At 39.0% G+C, this 22608-nt stretch overlaps 1 protein-coding gene across 1 annotated transcript in view; it reads right to left on the bottom strand.

Annotated features, from left to right (window-relative positions):
• Positions 1–22314, bottom strand: part of IQCK (IQ motif containing K) — a gene marked incomplete at its 5' end in the record, with an annotated part of 32356 nt that extends 10042 nt beyond the window's left edge. Inside the window, 6 exons of the mRNA XM_010132309.1 lie at positions 3168–3252; positions 12604–12681; positions 12811–12863; positions 18754–18851; positions 20439–20577; positions 22259–22314. Of these exons, the coding sequence (XP_010130611.1) occupies positions 3168–3252; positions 12604–12681; positions 12811–12863; positions 18754–18851; positions 20439–20577; positions 22259–22314 (509 nt within the window). The remainder of the gene's footprint in view (positions 1–3167; positions 3253–12603; positions 12682–12810; positions 12864–18753; positions 18852–20438; positions 20578–22258) is intronic.
• Positions 22315–22608: the final 294 nt, after the last annotated feature.

Below are 22608 nucleotides of genomic sequence, written 5' to 3'. Positions count from 1 at the left end.
GGCATTCACACAAATTACTGCCTCCAGTGCTAGAGCAAAAATCCAGAATAGGTACTGTCCTCGTGACAACAGCGGTTAGGGGACATGCCAATACCAGCTTGGACTGGTAAGTGATTATTCCCTTGGAGTCATATTCCAATTATAATAGAACTTTTAAAAATGCAGTTTCTGTTTTTTCTAAATGTTAACTTCATAAAAAGTCACTATGTTTCAGGACTTAGTGTCCCAGTAACTGAGGCTGGAGTTGGATAACATGGTAGAAACAAGCAGCAATAAGCTTGGCTTTTCCTGGACACATTTCTGCTTTCAGGAAGCCAACTACTTAGTTTTCTAGAAATTCTCTTATGTTTATTTTATTCTTACATGATATGGTAATGAGTTTGCTCTGTGAACTCTTACTCTACTCCATTGCACTCTGGCTTTCTCTCACTTTTCTGAGATATATACAGAGCAAAAGAGCAGGTCTTAGTTTTCTACTACTTAAAAAAAATAAAGAAACAAAAATAAATTATTTATCAGAAGTATTCTTTCCACCCAGAATTTCTCCTTTGTGGTGCAGCTAAGAACGCAATAGACAGTAGCTGAACTCCCACAGCACTTTTCAACCCACTGAGGAGAAGATAACTTGCTACGTTTCAGACAGGGCACTGGCAGGGCAGAAATACAATATAAGGTTACACGATCAATAGAGACCGGCAAGACTTTTGCTCAGTGACTTGACATCAGATACCTCTTTGGCCTCTAATAATATTGTGTTATACTAATATAGTTCTGTATTATCATCTATAAAACTCATAACAAGTTCTTACAATTTAAAAAATAAAAAGTTACTGTTACAACTGATCTTTTCAGCCATACAGAAAAATCAAAAACGTTTTCTATGAAATCCATCAAATACGATTTTCAAAAATAAAATATAATCCCAACAGGATAGTTTCTTTAGGCTTGCAAGAAATGTTTTTTTCTTTTATACCGTCACGTGTGCTTTTATAAACCCCATAATTCCCTATTACATGGGGTCGATTCATCTGCACAGGAAAGGGTTAAGGAAATGCTTATGGGACATACAAACTATAATAACAGAAAACAGGCAGGAAGACAGATAAACTACTACCTCTGTGTCTAAATATAACATTTTTGACAAAATTAAGTGTCCATTTGCACCAGCAGCTATGTAAGACCTGTAGTGTGGCCCATGACAAAGCCACAGTCCTCTCTGTAACCTGAAAATGAAGACAGTAACTCTTAACAGTTAAAGATAAAAGGCAAGTGCAGCAGATCCTGTCTGCTGTCCCTAGAGAAATAACAGTGACAGTATAGTGACACGCACTGCACAATACAGGGGTCTGAGACAAGGCACCATCAGACAGACCCAAAGGCTCCAAAGCCCACCGTTACATCCAACCAGGGAACACGAGCTCCCAGAACAAAGTGGTTTTTTGGAAAAGGGGAAGAAAAGGAGAAGAGACACAGATATGCCACCTGCAGTAAAACAGTAAAAGGAACTGAAATGACAATCAATATATTCCAAATACGCTTTAATAGATTATAGTTTAGCGTAGTTGTGACATCCTCAGGAAGTTGTCTGGTTTGTAACCAGTGCACTTCTACCACGATTAAAAAGCCAAGGCTCAGCAGCAAAATCTCCAGGCAAATAATCAGAGTCAAGAGTCCTGACTGACCAACTGATGGGTCCCCTCCTGCAGACCAAAGGGCTCCTACCCCTTACCCAAGTCACTTCTATGGAATCTCCCCTTGCTGTAAACAACAGCGAATATTCGTGTGACTTTCTGGGTTCAAACCTTTGCTAGCAGCCACAGCTTCTTGGAGGGGCAGTTTTACGGGTAGTTTCTCTCGTTTCTGGGAACTGGTTTACAATGATAAATACTGCTGTGCAAATTTTGAAGCTACTACATGTAGCAGGGGAGGATAGTGCCCTTCAGAAGCCTTGGTAGAAGCACAATGCATCTGAGCACCCCTGCGCTGTTCTGCAAACATAGCTGTTTCTGGGTAAGGGCTGCCTTTGCACCGCTCCGCTGTAAGGATGCCGGCAGTGACACCGTCAGTGCTCGTTAACGTCAGTGTCAATGCCATCTCTGTTTAATGAAAGAAAAATAAAGGAAAATGAACAAGCAGAAAGCATCGCAAAGATCTATCAGTCAAGAGGATAATTCCAAGGTGTTTCATTACCTTTGGCCGCACAGCACATCATCACAGCCACTCATGGATTCAGGCTTGTTAAAAGTAGTACAGAAGAACTTAACAGGAGTGTTTAATACCGGTAGTTATGTAAAGAACACCTGACGTACAGAGATGTCTCCCTGTCCATCGCAACAAAATTACTGCTCTATCTGAAGGCTATTTACAAGCTTCAATTTTTATAAAGGCAGTCAAAGACATTTCTTTGTCCCCAAAGTCCCCTGAATTTCCAATCAATTTCTTTTCAAGGCATGAAGGAATTGGAGCCTTTCAAAGAAATATTTGACAGAATCTGTTCAGGATTTTCAAAACAATTTATTTCATACCCTGGGCTTAGTATGGCTGTTACTCTCCAAAACAGTAGTATTAGCCAATTTTCTTTGTATTTATTTTATGCACCTTGCTTTCCCCGTAAACTGGGGATTGCGTTAGTGCTGTATTACTAGTATGGCTTGCAACATCTGCTTGCATTTTGCTTTCCCTTTCCTTCAATAACAGCTTTCATGCCTTTCTTACATGTCCTGTCTCATTCAGTCTCAGTTTTTTGTCCTTTGTTTCTGTACGCTTTTATTTCTTAACAGATCTCATCAGTCCTCCTCGTGAATCTCCACACTCACTCACATGTCCCTGCATGAAGGAAAAGAACACTTCATCCTTTAGCAACTAGCTAAAGATCAACTAAGAAAAAAAAAGAAAATTTCTCATTGTTAATTGTACTTTTGAAAGTTGCATTTCTGTGGATTTTCTGTTGTGGAGGAAAATAGTGAGATTACATCAGCGTAAATGCCTGTGAAAAAATTGTAGTCACTAGGCATAAGGCAGAGCAACATCCAAAGCCAATGAACCATGGGGGTCTCAGCAGCTATTTATAGTATCCCCTACTTAAAATTTATATAAGGATTTTCCCTGGGGCCTTCACAGTTCCACGGTTTTCAGCATCAAGTAAAATAATTATAGATTACTCTTACCCGATAACCTCTCCAGAAGGACTGAATTATTATGCTTGCCTCTTCTTCTGATAGAAGGAGAGATAGAGGAATTGGTGGCCTAGGACTTTAAAAAAAAAAAACGTTTTGTAAACAGACAGCTTATAAATGTAAAATACTTTCTTCCCTAACAGTATATTTTTAAAAAAGAAAGGTTGTTCAGGAGCTTAAAAGATACAATTTCTTATTGCTCCGAAGATAAAATGTGCAAAGAATATCTCCTTTAAAAACACATTCCGTGTTACGTACGCTACAATAATTTCTTCTTTAAAACAATAACATACAAATGGCACATCAAGCGCAGTAATTGTTCTTATTCTTCCACACAGGTTTCAAACTCCTACTGTTATGGTAAGGTTGGAGGTGGTGGTGGGAGGGGTGTGCGTGCTGTTTGTAAAGCAGAGGAGGTTTTTGTATGCGTGCAACAAAGAACAGATGGGACATAGATGTCTATAACAATTATTAAATACACAGAGCATAAACATATTCTAGTACATTAACTGAGACCATGACTTCACTTGAAATGTACTGAAAAAAGTAACGATTATCACATCTACATAAGCATGGATCCATGTTTAAAAATGTCCGAAGTTGTTAAACGCTGCAATTTTACTTTTGATAGCATATACACGTTGTTTGGTGACAAAAGAAAGTAATACCTAGGTAAAGTCAACAATTTCCAACCAAAACACACAGAAATTTGAAAGCATGTTTGGTAGCACTGTTGTTACCAATTCTAAGGGAAACACTCTAACCAATAATTACAATTCAGCCATCGCTAACAGAACTCAAACCACTCTGTAAACCTGGCTTCCCAGAAGCCATTGTCTTTGGATGCTGATTTATTTCCCACACACAGTGGTCAGAACGCAGCTGTTGGAAAGGACAAGACAAAATGCATTTACTTATTTTCTCTTGCAATAAATGTAACGTAAAGCTAATGAACATGCAGCAATGTTGCAACTCATGAAAATACCAGTTATGAACAGCAGACTCGGCACAGCATGGAACGGCTGCTAAAAGCCACTCTCCCTGTGTGGGGCACGGACCGAACACAGCTTTGACTAGAAGACCGCAACATTCTGCATTTGGCTGCAGCAATCACCTCCTGACAGCGGCAGCCCACGCAGCAACATAATCTATCGCATTTGTACTGCAAAGACCATCGATTAACGCAGTCTTACATTTTCTGGCTAAAACATTATTTGTGCCGTTTCTTTTGGAAATTGTTTTTACAGTGTATTACAGCTCAGGCTAGGAGGCTTGACAGCTCCCACTTGCCTTTCACTTAATTTCATTCATATTAGTCTCTACCCTGGTAAGCTCCCTGGGCTCTCTGACATCTTTCTCTTAGGGCTTGTCTTCACTGCAGAAGCATTCCAACTCGGAGCACTGTCTTAACTGTTATCTAATGGTACACTGACTACACCATTTGGGTCTGTGTGCTCAGCTAAATTGGTTGCATCATGTCAGCTGGGTTTTGGCCTACATTTATTTTAATGCGAAAGAAAACCTTGGACTGCTGAGAAGAGTGGAAATAAGGCAAAAATAAAAAGAAGTATCTCCATTAAGCTAAACAGTTTTAGCTCTGTGAACATTAATTAGCATTTCTACTGCTCAGGGGAAATTATCAGTTCTAGACGGGCAAAGCCGAGCTCACGGCTTCTTATAATCAGACTTTAAAATATGAAGTTGGACCGTGCTGGTTTGGCTGATAGGCTTTCATCCTCTGTTCTATTTTTGATCTTTTTGAAACCCAAAACTTAAGAGTGGGAAAATCACAGAAAGACCTACATCTTTGACAGCAGTTGTACCACAGACTTTGAACTTCCTCTAAGAATGAGTATGTCTCCAAAGAACAAACTGCGATTTCTCCCAGCCTGCAAGGCTGATTCCAGCATTCATGTGCTTTCATTTTCAAATTATAAAAAAGTCTAGTTTAAAATCCATTACTAAATTTGAGAAACCAATATGAAAAATTAAGCAAGGACAGGACTTAATTTTCAGTATGACAGTCACTGGCAAACATCAATCATTTCAACAGGGCAGCTTTAAAGAAGAGAAGTCATGCCAGGTCCGGTTTTGTCTGAGAGAACGTACACAATTGCCTTCAGGTCAAATAAAAATAGAATCTGAGCAGAGGCAATCACCCCTCGGCACTCAACTAGGAGAAGAGGGAATCGGTCGTTTGTGGCAGAAGACAGCTGTGTGCCTCCAAGAAGATTAAAACTGACAGTAAAATGTACACCAACTATAGCCTGCTTACGTAGTCTTTGATTACGCACAACCTTAAAAGCCCGCACATTAAACATATCAATAGCTATTTTGAGATATATATCAGATGTATTAACATAACCTGTAAATGAGCATCAGTAAAATGATTTTTCTTAACTACTGAATTTTAGCAAATCTGAATAAAGCAGATACTGACCAGAGGAAAGTTAAATTCCAGAAACATCTTTCTTGCTTTCTGAGCAAGAAAACAGAAACAGATCCTGATTCTGTGAGACACTTACTAATTATATTACATTTTGCAGGTGGAATTTGGCAACCAGAAGATATAAGCCAGACTTGCATTAAATAAATGTACGCAGCACTGCAGGGGGTTGTTACTGAGGCCGCATATCTGATAGCCTCATGGACAGAAGCTGGGTTTCTCAATGAGCTCTCAAGAAGGGGTGAAAAAAGGCCCTCCGTGACATTGTCACCAAACTAGACCACTGACCCACAGGTATTCAGGGGTGACAGACACAGTCGGTATTTTTACACAGTAACATCCAGAAAAGCCAGTTGTTAAGTTCCCAATCTGTCGTACGAACACGTCTGATTCCTTCCTTGAAAAGGAAATATGAGAAAAAAATTTAACCAAGTAAATTTTCACTATGTATAATTTAGGAATTTTAAATTGCTCTTTTTATTCAAATCTGTTCCCTAACAGTAACAGACCAGATTTAACTGCCAGCCTTACAGCTGCCGGCAGCACCACTGCTGGCTACCGAGAGCATGGGTGCCTGGGGTGGACAGCGTGCAGGTGACAGCGGGACAGCCAGGTGCGGTCAATGAATGACCAGGGCTTCTCCCTGGTTTTAGCAAGCTTGTCTCTAGAAATACTGAAGCAACCTTAACGACAAGACTCAGACCTTCTGCAGGCCTATGCATTTCAATATGACAGCTGCTGCCACACTTAACAGCCACAACCACTCCACCCTTTAATGTGACTGTGATGGTTATTGTTTGTGAATATTTATATCACGTATGAACACAGGCAATGACAGAGTCACTGCAAAATTCATAATCTAAAAGACAAAAGAACAGACTAAAGAATAGGGATAAATACAAGACACGCAAGTAAATGACCAAAGTGATCTGCACAACTATTTAAAAAAAAAAGGATTCTGAGAAAGTCTTTGGTTTGGGAAGTTCTCCAAAAATTCAGATACCAGTCAGAGCAACCAAAAAAGTTGTTCTGGAAATTTTTCAAAGTAGTTTTCTTGAAAATGTTCAGTATTTCTTATTCCTAAGCTGATAATCTAGAAATATTACAGCACCTGCCTTCATTAGTCCTTCTTCTTATGTGCCTATCCGGAGTTGCAAAAGTGATGAAAATCAATGAAAAGGCATTGTTTTGATTCAAAACAAATGTCTCCAAATCTCTGCTTATAGATACTGCTAAGATCATTTACCCAAAAAGCAGGAGGAAGATTGTTCATAAACGATCAGACACTGAAGTACTGATTTATCTGAGATCTAAACCAATTAGATCTATTAATCACATATTACACTATCACTGTACGAGCCTCCTGGGTTTACAGGGAGATAGTCCCACAGACTCTTGGCAAAAATACCCTGGAACATTTTCACAGGTCAAACGGAGCGTGAACTGAAACCTTCCTTTGTAACACTGCTGGTATTAATACAACTATTCAACAGTCAGAAAGAAATTACTCACTACTGGTTTTCTTCTGCAGTAATATAAATACACTAGAATAAGAGAAAAGTATTTGGAGAAAAAAATCCTTACAGTATTTAGGAAAATATTTTTGTGCATTATACAGAAGATTCATTTTTGAAGGACTGTGAATGTGAGAATAACCAGATTTAATCTTCTGGAGAAAGGAAGTGCAAACGAGCAGACATTTTCAAGCGTGACTCCTGCTGTCTGAACTCTTACCACCTTCTCCAAATAAAAGCTCCTTGATACTGTCAATAGCTAAAAGAACAACAACAACAAAAATATTTTGACACCTCCATTCTCTGCATCTGCTATTGATTTGCTGATCATCTGGAGGCACTTTTGTATTTTGAATATCCTCAAATATAAAGGCTATAGGTTGTGAACAAAACATTCCACTTTTAAATTTCCTGTTTCAGTTCAGTCTCAGCCATAATTCTAACATTCTCCCCATACACATACACAAAAAAGACACAAAATATTACAGTATAATAAAACAATAAAAATACACTCAGGTATTATCAAGCGGTCATAGCAATAATACACATACAAACTATTTATACACTGATTTACCTATTTACAGTGAAGAAAAGACATGGTAAAAAGAGATGAATGTGAACTAACATGAGAAAGTTGGAGGTGAGGAGGCAGAGTCATGTAACGGACAGGAAAATGAGGCAGAACAGGTGAACGGTAACAACAATGCGAAAGGAATCAGCTGAAGAACAGCAAGAAGTCTTAGTAAACAACCAAGTGTCTTTTGTCTAATGTTCTGTCTGAAAACTAGAGTGGCTTTCTTCCCCCTTATAAACTCTCTATTCGGGGACAACCTATCTATTTTAATGGTAAAACTCAGCCCTCCTTCTGCCCTTGCATACTTGCTACCTGTTTTGCAAGTCACGATGTGTGGCCTCAGCTGTCTCTTATAGGGCCAATATTTACGTATTCTGTAAGAGTGTTTGTGGTCCCGGGCTAAGGAGACCAAACACAGAGCTAGTCCAAAGTCCACTCATGTCAACAGGGACACTTCCCTTCATGTTTGTGTACTTCATGACCAGACCTCATATCCAGTAAACATGAAAACTTAACAGCAGCCAAAATAGTCTCCAATTAGTGCTCTAACAGCAACACTAGAAAATGTCTCAAACCACTAAACACTTTTTCAATTTTCTCCTTGCCATTTTGACGACCTTTACAACAATTAGGGCAAGTTTCAGCAAGTTTCATCAGGATTTGTAGCCATACAACCTCAACCTCACAGAACACCATAACACAACATAAATATTTCATACATAAACTTTGTGCAATTTTCCAACACACAGTTGTACTTTTTCAGCCTTAATTTTTTCCTTTAACTTGAATTCTGCCACGTTACTAGAATGGTAATTCTTTGCTTGGATCCACATAGAGTAACATTCATACAGATATATTTGCTGGACTACTTTGTTGCTTCAATTAAATGTGCTGCTCTTCATAACCCCAACTCCCGCAAAAAAAAAAAAAAATCTAAAGCTCAATTATTAAAGAAATTTAAATAGAAGACATAATGCAAATCAAATATACTCTAAACAAGGCTGCTTTAGAGACAAACCATGAAATACAGTGTGTGCGGAAAGCAAAGGCTGTAGAAACTGGGTACGTTATGGAAAGAAAGAAATCAGTCACCCGTACAAAATTACCCCTATTGGCCATCTGAGCACTGACAATGAAGTCAACTGTAAAGGCAGCTGAGAGCAGCGGACGTCACCTAATTAGAGTATTGGGGGAGAGGGAGAAAAAAATAATCAATGTATTTATATGTATAGAGAGATACTTGACAAAAAGCCACAACTTCAGATTTACTAATCATTTATGGACATACACATATTTATCTCCCTTAGCTGTCCACTTCATTAAAACCATGATAAATTTATTTGCTCTGTCTTTGCACATTTGCTCTGGTACACACGGATCGATTAAATGAGCAAATGTGTCCTTCGGAACTGAGTATCAAATAAACACCTCTATAGAGAAAATGCAGATTAATTATTGTGAATGAGTATTTATAAAATACACCTTCAGTTCCCGTAACTGCTGTAAAATACGCATATAAAGGCTGATCTTCCACAGCCATATTCCTGTCAGTATTTTTCAGAGCATGAAACTCTTTTTATTGCTTTTTTCACATTTCTTCTATTAACATGCTAAAAAGGGTGGGTAGTCACACTCCCGTGACACTCAGAATGAGGACTCGGGCTATCTATGGCAGAGAAGTAAAATTTAAGGGGGACTGGGGCATAAACACAGGCCATACTCTTTCCACGGCCCTGACTCAGTACATACAGCTCGGTTACTTGTGACTGAGCTTCACTGCTATTCAACCAGAACCACCACTGGAAAATGCTGACAAAAGGCAACTGTGTTGCTCGTTAGCATATTTATAGGAGTCCAAAACATTGGAGGCTCTAATTCTGTTTACTTTTCTTGGCTAAGCAGTCTCGAATGTAGGAGTCGGCATGTCACTAAGTATCTCAGCAAGTTTCCAAACCTTTTTGTTCGTTTCTCGTTCAAACTCCAGTTTCCTGCCCTCTGAAAGGTACAGCTGTCCTTTAAGACAACAGAAGTGATTTGTGTACTCCTGGATATGAAACGCAGACAACCAGTCAGTGTTGAGGCTGCTCCTTCTATTGCTTTTGAAATCTGCTTCGGAAATCAAGGATTCCCAAGGAAAACAGTATTATGTCAGTGCTATTGGTAATGCACAGAACCCAGTGGAAGACAAGGGAACTAAACTGAGGCTTTTATTTCCTGATGTTACAGCAAAATACTAAAGCAGGAAACACATTCAAATTTTACAAGCTCCTTCACATAGAGTAACCAGCTTTTGAAGGTACAATGTTGGCATTTAAAATTCTGGAAAACGATGCAGCGTTTGGGTTTCCTTATAAAGGAAAACTAGGCTGCAAGATCTCATTTAAAAGCACCTCATGCAGAGAGTGAGGCTCATAAGACTGTGGCTTTGACTATTCTTAAAAGAACCCCTGAGCTTCAACGAAAAAAAAGAGAGGGACTGGAGGAGAGCCAAAAAAGTCATACTCAAGAATGGAGTATATTAAAAAAGCTGGATCTCCGATAGAACAAAAATTTATCCCTCTGGTTTTTTTGGGTGTTTTTGGTTTTAAGCATGAAGATGCAGTGCAAAGTGGTCCCTCTTTTAACCCAGTATGGAAATGTATTCCTATTTAACAGACCTTTCAGAATGCTTTCCAAAATCAGACAAGTAACTGATAACTAACTTAGATGCAGCAACACTTCTTACTTCTTTTTCTTTATTATACCATCTAACCAGTTGGGATGTTTCCCATTACAAACTGACCAGCACTTTTTAGTGTATTGTCTCTTATATAGTCATAAATCCTGTCAAAAAATAAAACCTACTTCACAAATAAAAATGGAAATGACAATAAAAAGTATAGCATCAATTACATTTTAAATGTGATATCTGGAAGTATAGAGTAATAAACTATTTTTGACATATCCGGAAGGACTTCATAAATTATCTCATTTTTATTCTTATCTAACACTGCAATTTTTCACTTTGCTCTCATAAGACTTCATAAGCAATATTTTTGAAGATATCTGTAATTTTAAGGTAAGTTCACAAAAAGTTGTTTTTTAATAATAATTTTAATACTTAAAGGCCTATTTGCTTAGAGGATTTAAGATGAAGGGTGTATCAGTTTAGGCAGGACTTTGACACTTCAGTGTCCTTGTAGAGCTGTCACTACATTATTTCGGAGCACAAGCACTAACAGAAGCTATGAGTCATTCAGGCTGTGATTCCACAGTGTATTTCTCTTGTCGGCAGAGCTGACTCAAGCAGTTCCTGCCACCACCTCTATACCTTACCAGCTCATTTGTTCTCTTCACCTTGCTCTGAGCCCTTCACTTTAATCCTTTGTTTGTGCCAATACAAGGGTTTGTCAGGGTCCCAGGTGAACCGGGCTGGAGAAACTATCCAAATCCTATACAAAGCCTCCTCTCACATTTTGGCAGAGACATTTCTGACTTGGAGGAGGTCCCTGATCGGAATAACCAAGCATCATACCAAACAGACAGGTTGATAATAAGTTTCCTACAAGCCGGCTGGGGTGAAGAACAGAAGCGAGCAAGGAATCATTTAATTCAGCTTTACTTCCAAGATAAACATTCGTAAAACTGTGACCTTAGGTACAAACACCCATCCTCACAATTCAGTGGTATCAAAACTGCCTTATGAACCAGTGGCTCAACCACCTCACTGCAGTTCATAACCAGTTTCCAAACCACAAAATTCACTGCCTTAAACAAGAACCTTGTCGGTAAGACCTAGCGATCTGCAGAAGGAAACTGTTAGAGGTGTCCCGCCAGTGGGAGATTAGAACTGCAGCACCTGGGCAGCACGATACAGTAGCAGACACTTGAAGGTACAGGAGTTGTGATGAAATGGGTCACTCTGTGAGGATGTCCATCTCTCACTGCAGAACTCTGACCTACACAACTCTGACCACATGGCTACCTTTAAGATAGTCAAAGTTAACTGTTCATGCCAATCTCTGGATTGTCTCCAAAGACCTGTCAATGTCAAGGAGCTTTCCAAAATCTTGCTGGATCAGGGACTCAAGTGTTCCAAGTTTCACATGACAAGAGTTCAAGAAAGCTCAATTTCCACTTAGTGTTATGAAGTAAGTGTAACGAAGTAAAAATACCTACAAAGATATTGATCTCCAAGTTTTCGCTGACCACCAACCTAGCCTACAATTAAGTTTTCAAACTGAAAATTTTCTTTAAAATCTGTCCCCTGTAATTTTCTTATTCTCTCCCTGAGACTCTCACTTTACTTTTCTTCTTTTCTCATAAAACAGCTACTTTGAGAAACAAATACAGTTTCAAGGACAGTAATATTTCTTTCAAAACTACTGCGTAGCTTGGTCCTACAGAAATAATAGGGAATACACGACTGAGACTGCCAAAACAAGCGTTCATTTCTCAGATATAAACTCATAAATGTCTGTAGAAATGCAGAAACGCATCCTGACGCCAAGGGTTATTACAGGTATTTTTAAAACAGCTGCTTCCAGTTAGAGGAAGGGTTTCTAGACTGTATCTCCTCCAAGACATCCATAGTAGGAAACAGCACTGAAAACACTGCTTTGCTCCTTAGTACAAAGGTATTAATAATACTATCAGACTATTCAAATGCCCTGCACTCTACAATTAAAATGTTTAGAAGTCTAAACTAATTTCTCTGTGAATAATCCTGGTACGCAATACCTTGCAACTAACACTCTACCAAGTTAGAAAGCATCACGCAGTTCTTTGTTGCACACAGTAAAGGGCAATTAGAGGGCACAACTATAACACATTGAAGTTCTATTACTTTTCTGGAATGGCAGGGGAAAAAGAATAAAAGGAGAAAAGGTTACTCCAAGAACTGCAATAACTTACTGGTCCTTTAGCCAGTCGTTTACAAAAGGAATGGAAAAGAATTCCGTGAATGACTCATCTTTCCTCTTTGGGTTCTTGCTGATAAAAACAACAACAACAACAAAAAAGAAAACAACTCATATTATTTAAATTTCAGCTATTCTATTTGCAAATTAATGTGTTTGAACAATTGAGCATAATTAATAGTAAAAGCCACGATTAACTTACTTGTATAACCACTCAGTGAGGAAATCACAGGCAATAAATTTGGTCCTTTTGCCCTAAAGATAGAAGATAGTTTCAGATTATTTATTATCTTTTGATTGGTCACATGTTTTTACTACTGGAAAGGAACAGAAGCTAAATTGACTGCTTTTATTAGATAAAACAACAGTACATTACTCTACTTTAATATTGTTGCTGCCAACAGTCAAGTGGCTCAGCCAAAATTTTAGAAGTTTTGTGGAATGCTTTCAAGCCAAGTCAAAAAACAAGTGAGAACGTTTTACAGATCCTGTCTTGATATTAACAGTACTCATGTATGAAAATATGCTGTAATTTATTTGCCATTTTGTTCAAAGTTCTGTCATCATACTTAAAATACTTCATTACTTCTGAGGCATAGAAGGAATACTGATGGAATATCGTTTCCTCTTCCACGGAACCAGCTTGCAGGCATTGTGCATACTTAGAAACACACACCCAGCAGAGAGTATTGTGTGGCTGCACAGACAACACTGTTGGGAGGTCCATAAAGAAAGGCAGACACAAGGCATATGTCTGTCTAGATACCATGAGATACAGAGAATCAGCAAAAAAACTTCAAAACCTGGAGCTTCAGAGCAGAACAGCTGTGTCCTCTGCTTTGGTTCTACGACTTCTTCACCACCAAAGAGAATTTCACAAAATGCTTTGTCGCAGGTTATCTGTAGCGACTCAGGCAGCCAGTGCCTGTTCAGCTGGACAGCACTGCATGCTGCAAAATAGGTTTCAGGGATGAATTTTGATCGATGCAGGATTGATTAGGGCTTTAATTTTCTTAGAGATTTCCTCTCTGCATTCCATCTTTACAGACTGAACGTACAAATGAGTGCAGGTGCTCATTCTGCTCATCACCAACCAGAGTAACTATGTAGTGGCGAATGTAACTGTAGACTTGTGGTCGGGATAACAGAAGAGCTCAACTAGTATCTTCTGATCCCCTCTTACATGAGACGTGTTGGGGATGTACACAGCCAGAGCGAACGCTAGAAGACAATTAAGCCCCTGCAGAACAGAGACACTGAGCACTTTATCAAAAGAGCAGCCATTTAGCTAGGAGAAAGCCTAGCTCCCATCCCAAAGGTAACAGGTAATCCCTGTCAAACGGGAGATTCAGCTGCAGTTATTACTTTTTAGGAAAACAATTCACACTGGTCAAACACATTTGCCAAACTGCTAAATGTCCTGAAAGAGGTTGGAGGTACTACTACCACGTGCTGAGAAAATAGATCTGTAATACAATAGATCTGTAATTGGAAATTTAATGCATGATGGATGACCTTATGTATTATCCTCACAAGCGGTGCTTCCCACTGTGCTACAAGAACCTAATGCAAAAAGGACCGGGGGATGTGAACAGAGGGGCAGAAACCAGTGCTGTACGTAGCAGAATTCTTTCAACGTTTGGAGTATTAGCATATGGCATAATCTGGGGTCAGTGTGTTGCTTCAGCCAGAGGTGAAGTGGAGGAGGATCTCTGTGTGAGGTGCTGCTTGCCCAGTGAAGAACACAGGGTAGTCACGCAGCCAGGGGATGACAAATGTGAAGTTCAGAGCAAGACTGAGTGGCAGTCCTAGATGATACCAGGAAAGACTTCAGTTTTCCAAGTGACTCTTGATCTTGGTAGACACACAGTCTGACTCCCAAAGAAAAGAAAGGTATATTCTTAACAAAAAAGAAAAAAAGAAAAGAAAAGGAAAGGAAAAAAGGCAGAAGAACAGAAAAAGAGAACACTGCAAAACAGTTCTCAGTCCTGGGCTCCACTGTGCCTTGATGGTCTGCTGCATGACAACAAAAGCTTTGGGGTTTGGGTAGCACTCCAACAGAGTGCTGGGCTGTGAAGAAACACACCTCCTCAGGAAATTTCCACACTTGTCATGCTCATAGCAGACACTGTCCCACAAAGCCAAACACCTAAGCTTTAAGAGACCAACAGCTTCACTGGAGAGCTTTCTACTGGTTGTTTCAGACGCTGAATGGCAAATTTTGACTTGAACGGGATCTGCAAACAAAGAGCAGAGCCTATCATCTCTGTACAGCTATTCTCAACCCCAGTACAGAACGGCGTCCCATTACTTACCGAACTGTTCAGGAGAATAAATGCTATACTTTGACAACAACATTCAATTTACTCTACCAGTTGGAATTTAATCTGGTTTAAGTAAACAGCTTTTTCTTTGCAATGATCGGATCAGTATTTTCACAACAGTTGTCACCAAAGGAATTGAATTCATCTGGCTTTATCCTTGCTCAATCCAGTGAACTTATCAGGGAGGAATTTGGTCGAGCTGTAATTTTTTCTTTTGTTTTGTTATTTTTTTGCCGGGAAACTGTTCACTTTGCTACTGAATTAAATCATTAGCTGCACATAAGTCAACATTTATAGAAAGGAAAAAAATGACATAAATTGACCCGCCTTTGACGCACTCCTCCTATGCTACACGAATCAGGATAAACACAGGAAATACCTGCACAATGGGCATTGTTAGCCTGCAGATGTGTTTATAAACTATTTATACTCAGAATTCATTTCCCATTTTTCAGTTTAAGTGTGATGTGCTTGGTAATAATCATGCGAAAATATTGGAGATCATGAGATGGTGAAGTCATTAGGAAAGCTTCTTCCACTCACTTTCCCTGATCTACCATATTTTTAAATGTAATATCTTCCATTACAGAGTCTGATACAGCATCCTCTCTCTGTGACTGCTAATCAGAAAGAAAAATCAGGGTTATGCTAATAAAAACATTTAAACATTGTTCAGTTTTAACGCTGAAAAATGAATGCATTAGTCAGTTCTCATGAGAAAAAAGATTTAAGAAAACAGTCTTTCCCCTGGAGACATTTGGCAGCAGATAGGATAAAGCACAGAACTTATGGAGGGGGGTGGAAAAAAAAAAAAATCAGCAAGGGAATACACTGGATAACCTAATAGGTTTCTTTCATCTCTAATTTAAAAACGAAGCTTCTGCAGACTGTTCTCATGTCAGTTTAAGTCTGCAGATATATCTAGTAGCTGGTGGTTCTTCTAAGTCTTCGCTTTTCAGACTTTTCGTACACACCACAAAATGCAAGAGAGGCTATTTTAAATGAATTATTTGTTAGGTTTCTATATTACTTTCCAAATAAGACCTTGCAGATTTCTTTCCTACACAAATGACTGCTTTCAGCATAACCATCTGCCTCTCCTCACTTTCCCATGTGATTCTACAATTCTTCCTTTTCAGACACGGATGTGTCTCTCCTGATCTCTCCTTGAATTCCTCTGTGGGCTCTGTTGATCTCACCTCCCTTACCCCAATTTCAATTGCTACACAACTCTCCCACTTAATTTTTCATTCTCTTTCCATTCATCTTCATTCCCCTTCAAAACGCGAAAACCTTTAGTCCCTCTCATCAAAATCCCACTCTTCATTCTCCCTCACAAGTCCCCCTCTCTTCTCGCAGGCTCATTCAATGCTGACTGCAGTCAATTCGATTGACCCTCCTTTTCTTCCCATGCTTCTTCCATTTATCTTCCCCTGGATTATTCTATTGGAGCTGCCCTTTACAGGCTTTAATGACTGATGTCTAGCCAAAATTCAAACCCATATTCTGTTCTCATCCTTCATGATTTCAGTTAGCTTAATCACAATTAATCATATTCCTCTCCTCTCAGGAATTCCATGAATCTTTCTACTCTTTGTTCCCCTCCTATTTTTTTAAGATATCTTCTGGTGTATTTATCACAGAATCCTTTTTCCCTGTCCCTAACATACTCTGGGTTTCTAAAGGCTCTGGTTTTGATCCTAAAAATCAGTTCCAGCTATTGCACTAATCATTTTAATGCAACTTATACCGATTTTTCCCCCTCCAAATCCATATGGAACAACACATTTCTTGAGAAACAAAACTATAATTAGAAATTACTTATTTAAGTCAGATAAGGGAACAGAATGTCCAAGTACAGGCACCAGGACAGTAATGGAAAAGAACACAAATATCTAGTTATATGGCAAGCATAAAGAGCTATTGTTTTACTAGTTATTGTTCCAAAGGAGGAAGAAATGATGTCACAGTGGAAAATGATCATCTGAGAGAAGGTTGCCTTCCTAAACTTCCTTCCCCAAGGACAACTCTCTATCTAACAACAAAAATCACTCTGTGTCTTTTTGATAAGGAGTGCTCATTTTTATGAGGTTTCTATAAAAACATTGCCATAAAGCAACACACAGACCCAGGCAAAATCCATTTTCAGAACAGATACTTTCTAATCTATACTGCACTGAAGCTCTGAAAAATTCCTCAGATTAAAGACAGATGAAGTAACCTTAGATTTGTCCTGAGTTTGAAACTGAAATATTTCTAAGTATTATTGTATTTTTGTATTAAGTGTTGTTTTATTGCTTTCAGAAATACGTAACATCCATCAGGGACTGTGTTTCAGGCCAGCTGTAAGGCATGCCTTCTTCCTGTTAAAGGATATGTGCTTTCTTAAAAAAAACCAACCTGAATCAATATAAATTTCATTAAAAGTGTGATGAATAATATATACATTCAATCTACTCTTGGCTAGGTAATGTAACAGTGATGGCAGGAATGGTGTACACAGATGTCATGCCGTAATGACATGTAAATGAACCGTTTTTCTATTCCCCTGGTGTTAATCACACATGGTAAATACATATATACACATCTATAAATGAATCAGTTTATAGACACACACAAATCTTGCGGAGACTGAGCAAAATTTGAAATAACTACAAAATGTATTTGAACTGCAAGTCTGGGGTGTCCCTTCAAGCATGGGAAACTTGGTGTATTTTGGCTGGTCTGGGTGTATATAGACCAGTGGCAAACAGCACCCGTGTCATTTTTACAAATTGCTCCTGTCACTGGAAGTTACTGTTGGAGAAGAGGTAGATCAAGACCTAAGATGATTAATAATGCACTAGTTACCTAAAGACCTCCTCGCTTTGTTATCATTTTAATCTATAACCCCAAGAGCACAAACTGTATTCCTCAGATGTGCACCATGTACAAAAAGGAGATATTTTTGTTGTCATTTATATTAATCGCTCTTTACATTATGAAACTGCAAGTAGGAGGAGGCTCAGCTGCAGGCACAAAAATAAAGGGAAGTTTTACATTGGAAAGTGTGGATGACAGGCAGGAAGTGGGAAAGAAATAGGGAAAAAAATTACTTTCATGGTTGGAGAAAATAGCAGAAATGACAGAAGACACCACAAGTCCCAGACCCTAACCTGAGGCTGGGGATCTGTGAGTCTGGCTATGGTGACAGAGTGAGCTTTATTTTGCACCAGCTCTAATGTGTTTTTAAGCATTCCCTATATACAATGAGGAATGTCCCTCTAGATATGTTTACACATACATACACTGGAAACAAATGTATAAAAATAAACATAGCAAACAATGATTTTTAAAATGTACCATTTTTATAAGCTCATTGACAATGAATACCCTTCTTCCCAACGAAATGGAATTTGCACAGACTGTTAAAAAGCTAAAATACAAAATGTAACTCTATTAGGATGTCAGTCCAGCAAAAATAATTGAGTAATGAAGTAAAATTCAAACTCTTTGTGTCATCCTTAAATGAGGGATGTGTATTAATCTGAGAGAAAGTCTGTTTCTCTAACATACACCACTATTTAGGCTAGACACAACTGAATATTTAAGGAGGATTTGTTGTGAGTTAGAGATAATGATGAAGTCTGCGTAGTACACAATGTGTTCCGAATTACTGGAGAAAACAACGTTCAAGACCAGATCCAAAACAACTCATGATATGTTATTGCATGTTATCATAGTTGGGTTTCTTGCAAAAGATCAAATAAAGAAATACAGCTTGTAAAAGAAAAGACCGCAACTTCCCGCCAATGACTGTAACTGAAAACTAAAAAACTAACCTCAAAACACTTTTCCTTCATTGCTCGGTGCAGAAGTTCAGCCATTCCAGGTAAAAGCACTGGAAACACGTAATACTCTAAGTATTCTTGAGAGGAACCTGAGCAAAAGAGTACAGCCTTCACTTACAGGCAAGCACTTAAACTTAGTTTTAAACGAGTAAACTTAGACACCAGAAGCAATTTATCCATGGAAATGAAAAGCAATATGGACTACTTTACCTTGACAGAAAGAACAGTAAATTAGCCTGCCCTGAACCCCGTGCTGTTGCACCTAGACCACTTTTGGTATCTATACTCATGCCCTTTACTACCTGCAGTACAAGAACAGATCATAAAACTGAACTTCTAGACAGAGGAAAAAACAGGTTGTATTTCAGTGGTGCTGTGATTTCTTTGTCCCAACTATTTCCTACTTGCCAGACCCTTGAGAAATTTGAACACGACTCCATATATACAGTTTTTCCGCTTTGGGAAGGCTGTCTGACGGCACTGCCCTTACATGCTTCCATCCCTTGTGCTCACACGCATCAGTATCGCTGAGTTCCACGCAGAAGTAAGCAGCTGCAGTCAGCATAATCCACACCAGCAGCGCTATTGCCCATGCTCCACACAGAGCCTCATGGCCACACGCTGGCTCAGCTGAGAGACTCAGGCTGTTTCCTTCTCAGCTGTTCCCCACATCTCCATCTTCCCTAACGGGTCCTTTCACCATCAACTTAGAAAGTGGGCGGAGGAACCTTCTACCTCTTCTGCTCAAGACACTGCCCATGGAGGAACGCAAGTTCACTGGGCCAGAGGGAACAGGGAGCGTGACCCTGTAGGAAGCCATTAGAGCACTTCCCTCAGAGAGGTGAGCCGAACCAAACCTGCTGGGGTCCCGGCAAGCAGGGCTGGCTTAGCGGCTGGAGTGCTGTCCTTGATTTAAAGCCAGACTGCCTGCCATTCAGTAAGGATTCAAGTTTTGCTGTGGTCAGTAAAGAGTAAGTCACAGAAATACTCTCTTTTGGCAACACAGCCAAAATACTGGATTTATTCTCTGCTTTATACTTTTAATTGGTTCACATGCTGCCTGAAAATGTTAATAATGGGAAGGACACTATACGGATATAAAAGCCAGGGGTAACACTGCTTCTGACTAGTAACAGGAATTCCTAATGAGCAGGAGTGAATGGAAGACAAGACAAGACAAAAAGGAGGGCTAAAATGCATAATGAAAATACATTGCTACTTTGTAAATTTTATAAAGCGTAGAAATTGATAAAAATGAAAGGACAAAACTTGAGAGCTGTTTCATTCCAATTTGTAATCAGCCAGACAAAGACAGTATTCAGAAAGCAGTTTTCAAACTCAATTGTCTGTTTAGTCTATTGATCCTCATTTTGCATTATTAAATTAAATCAAGGAGAGGCAAAGCATTTCTTCCTCAAACTGGCTAAATAAAAAGGCACTTATTCAGAAGAGCACAGAACTACCTTAACAGCCAGCCAACGCTCCTGATCCGTAACGCACCATGGGAGCTGCAGCCCACCTGACTCCCCGCTTACAGACCAGGGGACTAATCCTGCAACTCCAATTAAGAAAAGGTGTTGCAGCTGTTAACACTTTGAATTCAACAAATTACAAAGCCCTGCCAGCTGCAAGAAAAATAATCACAGCAGGGTTTGAGAAAAGATACTCCTACTTACATGTTTTTGGATCAGGTGGTTCTGGAAAGGCGGCTGCTTCGGGAACGGGAAGTGACTGCTGGACAACAGTATCAGCTGCAGGGGCTGAATAAAATTGTTCCATACGTAACGGCTGCAATACTCCTGCTTCCAGAGACACCTGTTCAAGATAAATGTCACCTATATAAAGACCGTAAAGAAATACAGAAGCCAATTCAACAGGAAAAATTATAAGGTCCATTTAAAAATATGGAATTATAATTCTAATTCAAATATTAAATTATTTCAGTATAAATTATTTCAGTATTTTGTGAGCACTTTAAAAGAACTGCACTTTAAAAAATTCTGCGGTTTCCAGCACAATAAAGAACATCCAAACCTAACAGAAGGTATATGACTGCTTTTAAGAGGATATGGTGAGAGATCACAATTTAAAGATTAATTTAGCCATTGTAAGAAACAGTAATTCTTTGAAAATTAAAACTGGCAACATTTTCTCAGTAAGGATTTTTCCACTCAGAGGTTTACAGATTTGTTTCTATATTGTTCAGAAGTCCTGACACTTACATTTTAGAGAAAAGAAACTTTCCTTCTGAACAAACTACAAACAGGCAAATCCAGAGCTGGTGCAAATCCAAACCTTAGGTTTCCCCATACAGGAGCAATTACAGATACCATAAAAAAGCGAGTCCACAGTTTTATGGATGGTGTTTAGGAGCACAGGAACTGTTACAGTCAGCCAGAAGAATACTCCCAAGACACTGAGCAACACCTGTTACAGAAAGGCAGATACAGCCCTTTATCCCCAGGGATGCACCACCATCAGTTTGCTATGAAAGCTGTGACATCTAAACAGTTTCATTTTAAAATTCAGCTGCATTTATGAGCTATTGAAAAGCTGGTGTGGGATCAGCCCACTGCACTTAACAACACTCTGCATGTCACTGACTTCAGAGACTTCTTTTTAAGACATGTAAGATTAAAAAAATTATCCTTTTGGAGATTAAAAAAAAAGTACATCATCATGAAAAAGTATATTATTTATTTTGATGCTCAAATATATCAATATATTATGCCCAGACTAATACCCCAAGCAGAGTTCACTACTCAAATTTAATAACAGCCTGTTTCATTTTGGGAAACTGGATGGGTCTAAACAGACCAATTCTCAGCCAATTGAAATGACGACATCTTAGAATAGTTTTAAAATAACAAAGTAACCTAAATACAGAATAATAAGGTAAAACATCTACAAAATTACCTAATTTAAATGCTAGTTAACTCTGTATGTGATACCCAAAAGGATTAGTTTCACCGCTCCTAGAACTGCTGGGACCTGCCACACAAGTCTTCCTAGACTGGATTTATTTGGTCAAAACCAGACTTCAAACAACTCTGATCTGGGTTAATTCCGCTACAGTCAGCAGCCACACCTCAGCGGCCTATCACACACGTGTCATACCGGGGCATGACTCCTTTGCTGCGCCCGCTCCCCTCTCCTGGGCACTGCCACCCTGCCCAGAGGAGATCCTGGCACACAGCAGCGTCCTGCCCGCGACGCAGTCGCAGAAGAAAGACAGTGAGATGTAGGCACCCAGCACAGCTGGAGATCTCATCTGAGGATAGCGCTACCCAAACTGCTTTAAATAACAGCAATCCTCTGGAATATTACATTTGCTGACTCACAGTCATTTGCAGACTCACAGACAGTCCACTGAAAATGCAGTTTTGGTTTCATTTTATGAATTAGTCTGCTCCGTGGATAGCCAGTTTTCCCATTTATTTATTCAAAAGCTTTTAAAACCAGCCCCATGCAGATTTTTAACTTCAACTATACTCACAGATCCGCGTTTTGAATCAGGAACATCTGGAAATTGAGGCTGTTCTGCTTCATATTCTTAAAGTAAAAAGTACCACAGAAGACTTTAAAAACACAGTCATTCTTCTCCTAAACAAGCACTGCTGTCTAAAGGTACTTATTCCAGTTTGAAACAACAAAAATTAGTATACAACGAGTATTTGTTTAATATGAAACCTCATGTTTTAAAACAAGTAAGAACTTTAGAGCCTCTTGCCTTGGCTTTAAGCCAAGTTCCAGGTTCTCAGTGATAAAAGAACCTTTTACTGGGGAAAAAGATTTTTAACGAAAACAATAATTAAAAATACTTTAATGTAAGTAAAATGCAGATGC

The sequence above is a fragment of the Buceros rhinoceros genome, unplaced genomic scaffold, assembly GCF_000710305.1.
Source record: "Buceros rhinoceros silvestris isolate BGI_N320 unplaced genomic scaffold, ASM71030v1 scaffold1593, whole genome shotgun sequence".
Taxonomy (NCBI): Eukaryota; Metazoa; Chordata; class Aves; order Bucerotiformes; family Bucerotidae; genus Buceros; species Buceros rhinoceros.
This window is presented reverse-complemented; position numbering and strand designations above follow the sequence as displayed.